Here is a 16,128-nt window from a genome sequence, read left to right as displayed (position 1 = left end):
GGGACGTGTAGTGGGGCCTTAAGCTTACTGACAGCTGTCAAATCAGGAGCCGGCAAGCGCCGTTTCCAAAACGTCATTAGTTGGTAAACAAAAACACATTGCGCTCTTACCGCACCGACCGTTTCGGTTACCTTTGTGGAAAAAGAAAATGGATTAAAAGTGTTGCTGTAGCTGTACGCACAATGTCCAGCATTGTATTCAATACCCTCCGGACGTACTGTCTGTCCGGATTCCGCACACGGCTACTGCAGCGGCAACTGTTTATCACGCGCGCACTACGCGTATCACCAGCCGCCGGGTTTGCACATCGGAAAGCGAAAGATGAATTTCCGCAGCTCGAGGCGGCTCACAGTGCAGACTACTTTGGCACGCTATCACCACAGGTGGATGGGCCGGAAACGCCCGACGAAGGTGATCTGAGGGAGGAGGACTATTTGCAAAACATACCAAGCCCGGGGCAAAAGCTTTCAGTGCGCCAGTACGCCGATATGATAAAGGATCACCTCAAAAACAATCGCATACGGGAAGCGCTGGATGTGGTCGAGGTGCGCATGAAGCGGGACCGGGTGAAGCCCGTCAACTACCACTTTAACCTGTTGATCGGCGGATGTGCCCGGGTCGGCTACAGCAAGAAAGCGTTCCAGCTGTACAACAAGATGAAGCAGCACGGTCTGAAGGTGACGGGCGGAACGTACACGTCGTTGTTCAATGCCTGCGCCACCAGCCCGTTTCTCGGCGATGGACTCGGGCGGGCGAACGGGCTGCGGGAGCTTATGCTGGAGAAGGGATACGAACCGAACGAGTCGAACTATAATGCCATGATCAAGGCGTACGGTCGGTGCGGCGATCTGAAGACCGCATTCCAGCTGGCCGACGAAATGGTGGCCCGCCGACTGAATGTCGCGACGGATACGTTCAACTTTTTGCTGCAGGCCTGCATTAGCGATCGTGAGTACGGGTTCCGGCATGCGCTGCTGGTGTGGCACCGGATGCACCGGATGCGGATCAGCCCGGATCGGTACTCGTTCAATCTGCTGCTCCGGTCCGTGCGCGACTGTCACCTAGGTGATCTGGAAACGACGGAGCAGGTGATCGGACAGATCCTTAGCCAAAGCATCGCAGCTGGACAGCAACAGCAACAGCTGACTGGAGGGGCCGCAGAAGGCACGCTTGCTGCAGTGGCGGGAGACGGGGACAGCCGCGAGCTGACCGAGCGGCTCAATCACGAAGGTGTTCCGGATCTGCTATCGGCCAGCCCGCACTTGGGCAGCCTGGTAAAGCTGGGCGAGGTGCGCAAGGCGGAGGATCGTTTGCTGTTGCTCGGCGGCACAACGAACGTTTTGGCCGAGATGAAGCGATACAACGTTGAACCGGACATACGCACCATGACCGAGCTGCTGGACGTGATTCCACCCACGTACGCAGCGGAAAAGCTGCTGCTGACCACGATCAAGCAGCTGAAGCTGGCGTGCGATATCGATTTTTTCAACGTGCTCATCAAGAAACGTTCGATGCGGTTTGATTACGAAGGTGCCAAGGTAAGGGTAGATTTATCGCGATGCGGTTTTGCTTTTACTCCCATCTCACCACTTGGTTTCCTTGCTTCGTTTCACATCGACAGGATGTGCTGTACATGATTGAGGCAGCGAACCTGGAACCGGACATCGTCACGTACGGCGTGCTGGCACTTGGCTGCACCACCCAGGACGAAGCCCGCGCGTTGCTGCGTACGATGGAACAGGCGGGCGTACGCATGAACATACAGATACTCGGCGCAATGCTACGGCAAGGTTGCGCAAAGCACAACTTTCGCTACGTCACGGAAGTGCTGAGTATCGCGAAGCGCGAACGGCTGAAACCGAACGAACCGTTCCTGCGCCATCTGGACGAGTTTGGCAAGGTGTGCGAAAAGCGCGACCGCGAGTTTGATGCGAAACCGCGCAAAAAGGGACGAGACGAGTTTAAGGCAGAGTACAACCGCTTCCGGATGCAGCTGGACGCATGGCGCGAACACATGGGCCTCCACGGGCTGGCACTGGAGCAGGCGGCCGGGATCGTGCGCGAGCATCCGTGGGAACAGTTCCAGCAGCCGCAGCCCGACGGGTTTGAGCCGGTGAAAAATCCAAAGCTGCGGCACGCACGCAAAAAGCAGCACTCGATACGCCGAGTCGATGTGGAAGCGATCGATTCGGACGGGGAGCGCGAGCCGCCGGGCGGCGTAAGATTGGTACGCGACGGAACGCAATGAGACAAATAAAGCGAACAAGCCGCCAGTAGAAGCGAGTGTAGCGTAGCTAAACGAAACAAAAAATGGACTTGATACTTCAATAATTGCTCACTTTATTCAACTTCTTCTAAACTGAGTGTGTGAGTGTGTGTTTGTCTGTGTATGTCATGTACATCCGTGCGCACCCGTTTGCCATCCCGTTTTCCCGCCCCTCCTCCGATCGGCGGATGTGCACCAGCATAACAACAGTCAGCATAATTCATTACATCGCTATTCCTACCATTACTAAACTTTGGGATTTGCATGTTACATTCTAACGCTGGAGATGCCCGTGATCGGCTACAGTGATCTGCTTTACCATCATACATAAGACACAGTGTTTATTATAGCGTTTGTCCTCTTGTTCTTTTCCGATCGCGCCTTCAAACCTTGCGCTCGTGGGGCGCGTGCGCTCGTGGGGCATCCTTTCTCGATTGCCCCCTTTTCTTACTTCACTGTTCACTTTTCCTTCCAACAGACGGTTCGAGTTCGTTATTTACACCTAGCTTTCCTATAAAACAAATAACACTCAAATTAACGGTACATGTTACATGGTGTGTGTATTTTAAAATAAACTTTCGCAAACATAACATTCTCATGCTCCTCTCATGCACTAATCTCATCTTCCCAGCGTCCCCCCGGTTTTCCATTTCAATAAACGCTATGCAGAGTCTCTACCACAGGCGGTTCGGAGGATTAGTCTACTAAAGCTTTCAACAGGACACTACCGTATTATTCTTCTTAGCCTGTACTCCTCACTCGTCACACTAGTTCGCCTTTTTTGGGATGGGAAGATTTTTTGCCAATTTTCGTTCAAATTCAATACTTTACCTCGTTTCGAGTGGCTTCACGTTCGTAACGTTTGAAGCAGTGAGGGGCGGGTCGACCCGAACCTGAGTGTGAGGGGCGGAGCCATCCGTAAGCGACCCAGAATCGTTTGGATCGTACACCAAGGTTCCAACCCGTTTCGGGACGACCCGGTGGTGCCCGTGAGTTCGTCGAGTTCGGTCTACTCCAAGGGGTCGTCCCGAAATCGTTACGGCTCGACTCGGACTCGTTGTCAAATTTCAAATTCAAATTTCAATTCGAATTACAAAAACAACAACAACAACCAACAAAAAAAACCCACTTCCTTTCCTTTAATACTACACACTCGAACCAAACGGGCGATGATGTTGCTTTAGTAGAAATTGCTACACCAGGCCGGTTCCGAGGTGGGTAGCAGCAGGGAGGCAATGGTGGAGCTGCCCGGTGCCCCGGCCAGTGGCGCACGACTCAGCGAGCTCATCGGTGTCGGTTGCGTGATCGGCAGACACTGGAAGACGTAGTTCGTGTCGTAATTGTTATCCCAGAACTGTTCGCCCCTGCAGTGAAACCGGATGGCCATCTCGATGCGCTGACCGACCTGCACCGAGTTGCCGTGCAGCGTGAAGCTAAACTTGTCCGAAAACCCGTCGCACGAGTTCTCCGCGTACACGGCCTGCAGGTCGGCATAGCTGCGCCAGTTGTCGAGCGTGTACCGCACGTACACCGACTTGTGGAAGTCGAGGTTCCGCACGCGCACCGTGCCGGTGATGGTGAGCGTGATCGGATCGGTGACGGCCGCATTCTCCAGGTTCACCTGCTTTTCGCGCACCCGGTCGAGGAAGCAGGGCAGGGCGCCCGGTTGCTGGAACAGCGGCACCAGCACCCGGTCCGCCTTCGGTCCGAGGCTTATGATTTCCGGCATCGGTTGCTCGGCGGCCGGCGCGATCGTCAGATCCTCGAATGCGGACTGGGGCACCTTCGGCACCTCGTCCATAAACGTCCGCACGTCGGTCAGATCGAGCCCGAGCACATCGGCAAATCGGACGATCTTCTTCCGGCCCGGCGTACCCGGCGGCGTTTTGCCCGTCTTCAGCGACGAGCATCGCCGTATGCGCTGGGGTTTGCTCTCCTCCTCGTCCTCATCGCCCGACGACATCGTGGCCCGTCGCCCAGCATGCTTCCTGTCCCCGTCTTCCTCCTCCAGCTCCTCCTCGTGGTTCTGGGTGCAATCGTGCAGTATCTTCTCGACCGCCGCTATCTGGATTGTCGCTCCGTGGGCGGTGCACTGTTCGCCGCCGGCCAATGCGGCAGCAACGGTGTCTCCTGCTCCCCCGGCGTGCAACAGTTCGGCGTCCTCTTCATACTTTAACCCGTGGCTCATTAGGCCGAGCTCCGTGTCGGCATTGATGACGGTACCGCGCGGCATGATCGCATGCCCGTTGCCCATCCGATGGGATGCCGCCGAGCTGTGGGTGGCACTGTCCGGCATATCGCACCCCGTCTGATCGTCCAGCGGTTCCATCGTCACGTCCTGCAGCGTGCTGTTGCTGTTCGAGCTCATCCCGGTGAAGGTAGAATGGTTCGACTCGGTCGACTGGGACGGTGGCAGGGACTCGGAACAGCTGTCACTGTCGACGAGCGTGCTGGCCGCGGTGTACCCCGGCACGTGTCCGTTCGCCGTCTGACTAGATAGGCTGGGCGCGTTAAAAGGATTGCTATTCGCTGAGGTAGCTGCTACTACTGGGGGTATGTGTGCGATCGGTGCGTCCTCGCTTACCGTGGCGTTCGGACCACGCTGCCCACTGCCGCTCGTCAATGTCGAGTACGGTCCCGCGCCCGTTGATCGCCCTCCAGCCCCGCCCGGTACAATCGGGCAATCGTAGTACTCACAGCCGCTGGCCGACCGTTGCTCTGGATCGGAACTGTCCGGGTCGTAGAACTGACAGTCGGAGGAACTGCTGTGACTGCTGCTTGCCGCCGAACCCTGAGGCGTGGAGCAGGGCGATGAGCAGACGTAGCCCGATTCGGGTGCTTGCACTATCGCCGGATCGTTAAGCGGTGGTGGAGTAGCGGTGGCCAACGGTAAACCGGTCGGTGTGGCGGTTGCCGTTTCGATCAGTCGGGTGTATTCGCATTCTTCCACCGGCGAGCTGGGACTTTCCGCTTCCAGGCCAAAGTCAAAGCAGGAGTCGGCCTCGTTCGCTACTATCATGCGCAGAGGCTGCAGGCTCGTTACGCCTGTCGGGTCGTTGGCGGTCGCCGATAGCCAGGTGTTTTCCGTGTGCTGTTGCTGTTGCTCCTCCGCCGTAAGCCGACCTTCGTCCTCATCGTCATCACCGGTGCTGCCCTGCAAGTAGAAGCCGATCAATACCGAATCATCAATCGTGGCAGACGGGGACATCTGGGGACAGGTATGGACACTCAAGACATTAAGCGCTAGAAAGTGAACATCGCGCGGTGCTTCGTTCGAAGGAAACGATCGTGAGCTGATCATATGAAAGCGCGTCTCTCAATAATCTGCTGTCCAAAAGAGGAAAGCGCCCCAAAAGAAGAAAACGTCATCCTTTAGGACTCCAGAGAACTACAAGTTCATAGTTCTCTCGACCTCTTAGGTCATGCCTGCCATTTCTGGCTTCTGGACACTTGATGATACCACGCAGTTGGATAGTCAGTCCACACTACGGGGGAACGGTCCGGCCGGGACGCATGTCCATTTTGAAGTTCATAGTTATAATGTCTAAAGAAAACCACGCACTAATGGTGGGCTAGGGACTTGTGTGAGGCAGCGAAACGTTAGTACGATCAACAGCGATCAACAAGCAGTAATGGGATGCAGCACAGGATGATAGGGGATGAGGAAAAGTCTAAAAGGACCCCCCCTATTACCTGGGAGCCAAGATTCCGCAAACGGGACTGCAAGCTTCGGGCGAAGGCTTCGGCACGGCTCCGGCAAGACATACCGATCGGCAGCAGTGCGGTGATCCCGCACGGTCTGTCAGGTCCAGTCGCTGACGGATCGCCCGATGTGGTCATGGAAGCAAGGCAGTTTCTGTCGAAGAGAGAGAGAGAGAGAGTACGGAAAGAAAAGCTATCAGAAACAGACATGATCCGATTGAAGCTGGTCCGGAAATAGCGTCTAAGGGACAGAAGCCGCCGGTACTCTACACAGCGCATTAATGGCTACGGAGAAGCGGGGTTAGCATCGGAAAAGGGAATGCCAGATGGTTAATTAAAACGATCCATTTGCAAACTGCGACTATCAGTGCGACTGATAGGTATTAGCAATTATAGGTATGGCATGGGCAAAATGGGGAGGCACTTTAAGCACTCGAAGCGACATATAAGCTAAAAGTATGGGAGTTCTGACTTGCAAAATCGAAAACGGAATTGGAAAATGTTTGCCAAATGGTCGCTCAAGATATCTTCGAAACCCCCCAGACTCTTGTGCTGTTTTTGACTTCTGTAGCACCGTATTCAAACGATACGGGCACAAACACACACACACACACACACACACACACACCGAATGGATCGTTCTTCGATGAGAGGGGGGCCATTTTTTTGTTGTTCCTTCGTCTATATTTTCAATTAAATTTATTTATGGCACAAACGGTCTCACAGGAACGCGACCACTTCTGACGCACGTTTTTTTGCTTTCCAAAGGGTCTGTTGTGTGTCTGCGGCTGTTTGGATGTGTGTGTGTGTGTTGATGTGAGGTTGATGAATTAAATTGCGCGCCCCGATCAAGGGATGGGTGGGAGGGAGGTGGGTGTTGGAAGGGGGTGGTTCCTCCCCATCAGAGTTCATCGTTACAGGTTGCTGGCCTTGCGCAGCGGTATTGCACTTTCGATCGAACTGTCTCTCTCTCTCTCTCTCTCTTTTTGAGAGACTCACACATGATCTGCGTTCTGCGTGGTTAAGGCAAATCTGTGACAAAAATTGTTTTTTTTTTCACGCCGCTTTAGGGAGATCTTCTACAAGAATTTGACGTTTTTTTTGTACACGCTCTAAAGCAATTCGATTCGAAAAGCCACGGTTCGAACGTCAAACTTGAGTCTCGTATCATCGTGGTGCGCCCCCCCATCATGATCAGCATCTTAAACGAACTTTCTATAAATACTGTGGCGCCTTTTTTTTGGTTATTGCATTCGCGTATCGTACGATCCTTTTTCATCTACACCCGAACGCCACCACCAACAAACAAACAAACAAACAAACAATCATCATCTCCTTTTTTCCTTTAAGGAGCGAGCGCGTGTTTTTGCAGAAGATAGGCAGAGGCCGTACAGATACTGGTTTAGCTGCTTGTTTTGGTTGTGAATTGCAATGAAAAGCAGTCCAATAAGCAGAGCGGAAGGTGTTGTGAATCGTACACAGTACAAGAAGAACGTGTTTGAAAATGGAGCGAAAAAAAAAGCAATAAAATGTGTTGTAGTGAGTGAAATGAAAAAAAATAATAAAGAAATCTAGAAAACAAAATAAATCGTAAAAAATATATGAAAACAAAAAAAGGACAAATGAACAAAGAAATAAATAAACGAACAAAAAAATAAAATAAAGGCACATAAAAGAGAACCAAATAAGAATGACCAACCAAGTGATAAAAAATTGGAACAGCTTTAAAGTTGTGTTCTTTAAAACAAGTAACATTTTACAGAAGAATCAAATTTAAGCTAACTTCAATAAAACATAAAAAGAGACAAACAAAAGAACAACAATAAAAAACAACGAATCTTAGAAAAGCAGAACAAAAAAAAAAGGACCAAGCATTTAAGAAAAAGGAGAAGCAGGTTTAAGAAAAAGAGAAAAAGTGCTTAAATATATGAAACAACTTTCCACAAGCGAACCAAAACAAAACGAAAAGAACAACTAACGAAACGAAGTACAACAAAAAGAGAACAGACGAAACAGTAAACAAGAAGAAGAAAAACAAAAACGAAGAATATAAACAAAATCAAAAAGAAGGCAATAAGAACCTGATCAAAATGATCCACCACCAGACGTACAGTGTCCAAGCTTCATGTAATCTGGAAGAGATAGTTCAAAGGGGAAGAATTAAAATTCAATTATCACACACACACACGCATACACTCGTACAAAATGGCGCAATTGCGTAAACTTTAAACAGAAACATCAGCTGATTGCTGCCACCCTCGGACACGCGCAACCGAAAGAGAGAAAGTAACACTTGAAGGTGAAGAAAATGCGTGCGCGTGTAACCATCGAACTGAGCCGCCGAAGGGAGAGGGAGTGGGGGGTGGACGATATGGGAGTGTCGCAGAAAATCCGGTTGAGACCGACCGACCGATTTGCTTCGAAAGGTCCTATTCTTAGCGCGAAACAATAATCAACGAGTCGGAGAAGGGATGTTGCCGAAGAACAAAACACCATAAGGAGAATCGAAATCCAAGGAACCCCAAGCAACAACCAAACCAATGATTCTGATGGCGTTTGGTGGTGTCTTCCAATCAATGTCCCCCTGTCACGCGGCTCGGGCAAGAGATCCACAACCTGAGCGCAACAAACAAAACTTGGCTAGGCCTGTGCCATTGATTCAACCCGCGTTCGGTCGGTCGGTCAGCGATCAATGGGAAGGCAGCAGTGTTGCTTCGCCGATCCGTTGGCCCGGAGGAGGAGGAGGAGCAGGAGGGGGACTTGTTCTCGCTTACCCTGTTTTTTGTTTGATATGTTTGTTGTATCCTAAAAAAAGACTAATGTCAATGTCGCACGCGTGTAGACCGATCCTGAACATCACCAACCAAAAGCCAACGACAGCGTTGTGTGCGGTACGATTAGACGGATTTCGACACGAGCTCGAGACGTCGGTTCAGTGTCGTCAGAAGACACGGGGCGATAATAGTAATTAACGCGATAGTCTGAAGGAACTGTCTAGTAAGGATGATGTGCGTGATACAATTTAATTATAGATGATGGTTCAATGATGCATTATGCTTTTGGGGCATGCAGGATCATGAAGGATGTTTGGTGGCGTTATTGAATGAGAAGTGTGCTATGCCGCGAGATGAAACATGATAAAGGCTGGTCTTAGTTTAGTTACGGAGTTATGGGTTCCCTTCACCGACCGATAGTTAGCGATTTACCATCGACAGACACAAACGCGACGGAGAAAAAGGTGTTTAAGAAATGTCATTAAACTGACACCGTACAATCAGGCCCAAGGTAGTCCTTTTTCGGTGGTCGTTGTGACCACACACACCGGCGGTTATGTACGCATGTAAGCAATTAATAATTAATTGGCACTTGGTTCTCGGGACTACAAAGTCTTATATCATGGCGTACGCTATTATACACGGAAGATCACGGTTTGTTATTGAATAAATCACTTCTTTTTCCATTGGAGCAACAACCCTCGGCAGCACTTCTTATGGGCGTTTTAGCCCAGCAAATGATTCGTACCTGTGGGTCATTTCGGTGGGAAAAGATGGCGGATTTTTATACTGGGCTTCATCTTCCTTCGCTCTACAATCTCGAGAGCTCTTGCCCTGCCATTACTGAGCTCCATGACTAGCCTTACCCTTTGGCGGATAATCAGTTCTGGGTATGGACAGAAATCCTGATGGGATTCAATATCCAGCCTTGCAATGTAAAGACCGTATCGACCTACCGGCATCGCTACCGTACCGACGATCGGGCCACCCCGGTTAGTTCACCATCGTTCTGGCAAATAATGGGCCTCCTATTGGCAAAAAATCAAGTGGCATTCGAATTTCCTCATCGTTTAGAATGCTGATAATCTGTTGAACTACTGGTGGCAGGTCTGAGGAGTAGATGGCTGATGTGGATTTTGATTTTGGATACTGTAGAACATTCTCTAGTAATATCTTGGTTCAATGAGGATGATCCAAGGATAAGAATCAAACTATCGGATAAACCAAGCATTAGCAGCGCAGCTCAAACAGTGTCAGTTTACACTACACGATTTCTTTAACTTGTTAAATGTGAACACACTCCCCAGCATTGGCTGACTGAACTCGCGAACTAATTCACACCAGCCACTATCTGCCACGTGCCGTCATGATGCAACGGATCGCATTATGATGCTGAGTGGTGGGCTCACATCTTCTTCGGTAGCGTGTTGTTTATGAAATCCGGAGATTGTTTCCTGGCTCCAGTGCTTCAACAAATACTACAGCTTAGCGGTAAAACGCCATCGATCGTTTTAGCATTATTAGCAAAAATCAACTTTTCCAATTTACTTTCAAATGGCGCGTAAGTAATGAGCCAATTCAAATTCATAATTAAGGAGTGTGCATAATCCACAAATCACTTGCCGGGTTCATGCAACACCCACGTGGGAGTACAACGTAGGGTAAGAGTAGGTTCATCAAATGCAAAAGAACGACTAGGGGTTCGATTCGATCGGATCAATTAACGAACGGGGGAGAGAAGCCTACGAGCTAGTGCTTCGTTGCACTTCCTAATCGAGGTGTAAACATGAACCGTTGCATCGTTCTGGTGGACCGGTGTAATCCATCCACCGTATCAGCGCGTACACCGTAAACAATAAACACAGCCGCGTTATCTGACGACGGTCCCCGCCCGTACAGGTTATGCTCGGGCAACACTCACATTGCTCCGGCGTCTCGCGAGCGTCGGTTGTGAATTCGTTGGCAGTATGTTTACCAACACACAGAGCGATCGGCGATAACAACAGCTGAGAGCAGGGCGAGGCATAACACAACGCACAACGCAGTAAGGTACGAAATTAACTCTGCAGCTCCAGAATAGGAACGCCGCACGAAGTTGGTGCGATGATTTCGTTCACCCCAGACACGTTAGGGGGGGGGGGGGGGGGGGGTTTGGGCCGTAAAAATTTAAAATATTCCCAACTGCTTCCGACATTTTTTTTTGTACCGCCGTGTTAATTTTGCCAAAGGGTAAGGGACCAGATTTGTTTAGCGCCAATCAAATGAATCACTCAGGCAGCTTGTGCTTCTCAGATGCTTATCACTGATAGGACACGATCTTTCCGTGGGGCTTTACGGGGTCGCTTCTTTGTTGTCTGTAGGCTGTCCGGCGTGATTAAGTCGCAGCGAGTGGCTGTAACGATTCTTATTAAGTAATGGTTTCGTATGTCGAAAGCAAAATGGAGTCCAAAAAAAAAATGGCAACAGTATGACACACCGACTATTTTTAGTAATTTTTTCTACAAATTTTTATTTCCAGGTGACTGTAGTAACAACTGGCACCTTTATTTACGCAACAATGAGAAACAGAAGTTTATTCTGTGTATCGCCGCGATCGCGCGTTAATTTGCATCGATAGAAAGTGGCATGGAGACGCCTGGTGGTCGGTACAACACGGTCGCACGGGTAACACATTCGCCCAGTCCCGGCTGCCGCCTTACGCACACCAGAAGCAATCAATTTAAGCACGAATTTCTCAATTTATGAATTTAAGCAACCGGACACCCACGGTCAAGGACATAGATGTGAAGCACGTGCGCGTGTCCGTTTGAGGCGATCCAAAGGAAATGCTCGAGAAAAGTGAACAAGAAAGGAAAAGTAATAATTAGTAAATGATGCAACTCGATTGTATTGAGCACGGCTTGGAACGAGTTTTGAACGGTGCTCACTACCGTTAGTAGTAGTGCCATTAGAACTAGAAAATGATGAAAAAGCGCGTAGAAACGCATGGCGCCATAATGATACCCAGCCAGTTTCGTAATCCCCACGCCACGGCGTCTCGTAAATTCGGGCCAGACCCTTTTTGCTGGCGCTGAAAACGAGCGAAAGCGAAATATCGTACGTATTCCGGAGCGTGTGGTCACCTTCAAATGACATTCCTCCCCAAAAAGTCGGTGGGCGATGGGTGCACATATCTATACACACATGCGGAGTGCTGCGCGTCGAAAGATATATTGTGCTGCGTTTTCTCTGATGCACTTCGGCGTCTGTGGTTGGGTTTGACCGGTGGATCTCTGGCTGGATGGTATGACGGTGCAGTTTGCTTTTATGGGTGTGTTGTTTTCCCAATTAACCGGCCCCTTGGGGAGTGCCAACTGCATTCGATGCGCGCTATGATAGACGACCGCCGAAGCGATCCACCGTTTGGACGATCGATAACGGTGATAGCGGCTCTAGGTCGTAAAGTAATTAGGTACCTTATCAACCAGTCCAAGCAGAACACGTACGAGTTTTCGTATTAAGAATGCATACTAATTACAGCACATGATTCGTGGGTGTAGGATGTTGGTCCTAGCTGCTCATCTCGATCATCTGACCCTCTTCTACCAGGCGGGGGGCGCCATGTTTCCAAGCCGACGGCGTAATTGATTGCCACCCGAACGTCAGACTGTCTGGCTACCCGCTTTCGGTCAGTTGATGAAGCTGTCCGTCTAAATTGAGCAAACGTTGCACGAGGTGCACCATATCGACGGTGTGGGATGATCAGCTGGTTCACCATTGGCCGGCTACCGCCATCGCCAAAGGGCTCGGCCATTGGCCCCCAAATGTTGCATCCAATCGAATAGCGTCAATCATCACCTGATCGTGACATTTCACCATGATCTACCTGTGCATCCTTGGGACGGAGTGTAGAGCGAGCGAGCGAGAGAGAGAGATAACGCCCACAACACAACATTCCTTTACACCCCCCGCCCGTGGCACATTACCGGTGTATCGGGTTCGCTAGCGGACAATGTTTGCCCGCTGATCCGTTGTAGCAGCATTATCACACAACCAGGTTGAAGCAGGTCGGTAGCTTTTCGCTTTGGCAATGGCCAACAACAAAACCAATAGATCCAATATTACCGTGTGATCACGTTGTGTTGCGGGCAAGCGTGACACCACAAAATACGATACGATTCGAAGGTTTATTTTTAAGCCGCCTCCACACACACAGGCCTGCTCAAAACACAGGATATTAGAGAGCAGCAGAGGAGGGCGCACATGGGGCATGAAAATAGATTTTTCCTACCGTAAGGAAAGAGAAAGCGCGCGACTGCTCGCAGGACGCAAACAGGAACACGCCAATGCTGTGCGGGCGGATGCGCGAGGTGTAGGTGTAGTGGAAGATGATTTCGCCGAGGTCCTGTTATTCAAAACAGAGCGTTGTAAAATACCATGTCCAGTTTGTTTTTAATGTTTCAGCGTAAAGAAAAGCAACTGAAAAATCTCCTTTTTTTGTACACTTGATTGCATCATGTGTACGCTCAGTTGGTAGGAACAGTGAGAGAATATGTGATCGAGTTTGGTCAAAAATATTTTTTCCAACAGAAGGATTTACTAATGGAGTTATTATCCTCTTGGGGGCCTACTGCACATGTTCATGGTTCTGGAACTAGGAAAGATTTCTAACACCATACGAAAACAAACGAAAAAGAAGCAGTACAAGAGGTGTTCACGAGCTCCTCATCAATTGGCATGTGCGTCGACCAAAACACAAACAAAACCTCCCTCAGAACACACACACACAAGGAGGAAGTGTGGGGAAAGTGAAAAATTGGTTCCCAACCCATCAACGTGTGCGCGACGCACGATGGTGCTATATACACACGCTGCTTGCTCTGTTATGGACAGCAAACCAACCCCGGCTGGAAGAGTTCAAATGGAGGTCATAATGATTTTCGTAAAGTCCGAAAACGGGAGATCCCGACCACGGTTCGCGATCATGCGCGCATGCGTGACAAAAACACTCTTCCTTTAACCCGCAGCAATTTAACCGCTTCAGCTCAACTGCTGACTTACCGTAGCTCTATGAGAAGTCCAATAACAATCGCTGTCACTGTGACGATGATGGTTGGCTGATCGGCGCCGAACAGATGCCGGATCAGCTGCTCGACTGCAAAACCACCGGCTAGGGGTGATGAGTTCGGTCGTAGTTTTCGCGTGGTAGCGTACCAGTCCTCCGTTGGGTCGTCGTTGCCAGCCGCAGTTGCCCGGCAGTGCGGTCGCCAAAATGAGCACTCCTTGCACTGTGGTGGCGTGGATGCTATCGACACGATCGACGATCGCGTGCACTGATGCTCGGTGAGCACCAAATTTCGTTGCACTTGTTCGGTAGGCACAACACACGCACCACACGAAGGACAATCGCGTCACACACACACACGGAAGATGAATAATATCACTAAAAAGCTATTGCATTATACAACAATATAAGGAACCAGGCACACCACCGTCAACACTGTTGCAAACACTAGAGACAACGTAGCACCCGGTGCGCTACCGAGGAAGCTGATGTATGCACCGACAGAGGACTGTAAGAAGCAGATGAGCACTGGTCTGTGTCTGCGTGTGTGTAAGATATCGATGATGATACGAGCTGCGCGCGTGTTTGTGTGTTTAAGGATGTTTTTGCTTTTGTTTGTTTGTTTTTTTTTCGGCCAACAAACAACCGACAATTTGCCCTTAGTGCACTTTCGAAGGGTTCTGCGTGAAGAACAGGGGGTTGCTTAGATGATCATCATTGCAGTAAATTCTCACTTTTTGCTTCTGTTGTGCACCAGCGTGCCACTTTCTTTCGCTCTTTTCGTAATTTATCTTCCGAGCACCTCCGCGTGCCCACCACCACTCGACGCACACTCGTTTCAAGCACTTTTTGAATTCCGTTTCACCACCGTTCCGTTTCCGCGCAGATTTTCACCACCACTTACACGCGCGGACGATCTAACGCTGGGTTCTGGTCGGAATCGCGGGGGGGAGCAGAACTTGTGATACCGTCACTCGTTTCGCACCAGCACGATCGTTAGCCACAAGGATCGCACCGGAGAGACGTTGATTCACGGCGGCGGAAGTAATCACTCACGTAGCCTCTTTTTTTGTCAGAGACGCCGAACGAGAGGATTCTTGCCGGAGAGAATTTCCTTTTTCTGCGAGGAGAATAGCCACGAGGATGCTATTCTTCCAGAAAGGTGGTTGCGGTGCGGTGGTTACGCTTCCTGGCGGTTATTCTGCCCGGCTTGTGGTAGAACGTCGTTCCCGTGCGTAAGAACCTGAAGAAGCATCGAAAGAAAGGGAACTGATGAATGGTAGAGCTGAAACATCGAAACAGACGTTCGATTTGTCCTTTCAATCTTTAAGGACGACCAATGGAAGGGAAGATAAGGTGTAATGCAACTGCTGAACAGAAGGTTTCTCTGGAGGAAAATAAAGGTCAACTCGAAAAAGGTCCTCAGAACGGCTAATCGATAGTAATTGGTATTGGTTACACAAACACTGTGCAGGACGTACACACACACACTCACACCCAGATATACAAAGCACTTCATATTGTTCGTTTGCGCGCCAACGTTGTCACCCGCCATGGGGTAAAATTAGTTTAAATGCAAGGATACACATTCTGTAAGGACATCACTTGAACACGTGGTGCGCTAAGGTTGCTTTGGGTGGATGGGTCTACTAGCACATTCCAATCGCTACTGTGGAGGAGAAAGCTATTGCTACTGCTTCCGTCTGGACTGAAAAGGGTGGATTTGAGTCCTTCTGATAAGATTAGTGCTTACCGGTACGGTACAGTCTCGTCGGTGTAAACCGATCGGGCTGCAGTGACCCGAGGTTGATCGGTTTAGGCGGTGGTTGACACTTGGCGTCGTCCGTGCTAGAGACTTGGTACCCGACACAGTACCAGAAGCACACTAGAGGCTAACACACACCTGGCCCAACCAGTTTGGAGGATGGGCGCTGGAACTCTAATCGCGGCCACACTTTGCTTCGTTGTGCTATTCCTCCTTGGCACGGGAGGCTGACTGCGTGTGTGCGAGGGTTTGTGTGTTTGGTTGCGCGCGTGTGTGTGTGTGGTGTGTGCTGTGTCAGCAGCGTGGCACCTGAAACGGAGGCACTCGAAAGATGTTCCGTAGCAGACGTCGCTTTGGCAAAGACTCCCCGGGTCAATCCACCGTGAAAGCGCCAGCGGGTTCGGTCCCTGTCCGTGTTTCGCCGTTGTCGTTAGCCAAGCCAAAGTGTCAAGAGAAGGACGTTGCAAGGTCGCGCTCGCTCATTCACTACACTCGCGCTGCTCACCAGCTGATGTATGTATGCTCGCGAGCGCGTGCTCTCAATCTCTCTCTCTCTCTTTCTCCCTTGCTCAGCTGT

At 50.3% G+C, this 16,128-nt stretch overlaps 2 protein-coding genes across 5 annotated transcripts; one reads left to right on the top strand and one right to left on the bottom strand.

Annotated features, from left to right (window-relative positions):
• The first annotated feature begins 70 nt into the window (after positions 1 to 70).
• On the top strand, positions 71 to 2,311 carry LOC118510500 (pentatricopeptide repeat-containing protein 1, mitochondrial-like). Its single transcript, XM_036052403.1, has 2 exons — positions 71 to 1,538; positions 1,622 to 2,311. The coding sequence occupies exons 1-2, from the start codon at positions 183 to 185 to the stop codon at positions 2,246 to 2,248; spliced, it is 1,983 nt and encodes a 660-aa protein (XP_035908296.1). The 5' UTR covers positions 71 to 182; the 3' UTR covers positions 2,249 to 2,311.
• A 9-nt stretch (positions 2,312 to 2,320) lies between these two features.
• LOC118510499 (glycogen-binding subunit 76A) lies at positions 2,321 to 15,967 on the bottom strand. Of its 4 annotated transcripts, none has more exons than XM_036052401.1 (5): positions 15,540 to 15,967; positions 13,783 to 15,029; positions 8,080 to 8,100; positions 5,960 to 6,122; positions 2,321 to 5,420 (listed from the first exon to the last, which is right to left on the bottom strand). In XM_036052401.1, the coding sequence occupies exons 4-5, from the start codon at positions 6,104 to 6,106 to the stop codon at positions 3,447 to 3,449; spliced, it is 2,121 nt and encodes a 706-aa protein (XP_035908294.1). In that variant the 5' UTR covers positions 6,107 to 6,122; positions 8,080 to 8,100; positions 13,783 to 15,029; positions 15,540 to 15,967; the 3' UTR covers positions 2,321 to 3,446. The 4 variants fall into 4 exon arrangements, with proteins under 4 accessions (XP_035908294.1, XP_035908292.1, XP_035908293.1 ...); XM_036052399.1 differs by having other exon boundaries at positions 8,050 to 8,100; positions 15,540 to 15,966; XM_036052400.1 differs by lacking the exon at positions 8,080 to 8,100.
• Between the last annotated feature and the right edge of the window lie 161 nt (positions 15,968 to 16,128).

The sequence above is a fragment of the Anopheles stephensi genome, chromosome 3, assembly GCF_013141755.1.
Source record: "Anopheles stephensi strain Indian chromosome 3, UCI_ANSTEP_V1.0, whole genome shotgun sequence".
Lineage (NCBI taxonomy): Eukaryota > Metazoa > Arthropoda > Insecta > Diptera > Culicidae > Anopheles > Anopheles stephensi.
Note: the sequence above shows the minus strand (reverse complement) of the source record. Positions and strands in the feature narration are given on the sequence as shown.

Bases quoted from the DNA above. Each gene is read 5' to 3' on its own strand.
- LOC118510500 (XM_036052403.1), top strand. From the start codon at position 183: ATGTCCAGCATTGTATTCAATACCCTCCGGACGTACTGTCTGTCCGGA. The intron at 1,539-1,621 runs GTAAGGGTAGAT...TCACATCGACAG, and splicing joins TTGATTACGAAGGTGCCAAG to GATGTGCTGTACATGATTGA.
- LOC118510499 (XM_036052401.1), bottom strand. From the start codon at position 6,106: ATGACCACATCGGGCGATCCGTCAGCGACTGGACCTGACAGACCGTGC. The intron at 5,421-5,959 runs GTAATAGGGGGG...TTCTACTTGCAG, and splicing joins TGCGGAATCTTGGCTCCCAG to GGCAGCACCGGTGATGACGA.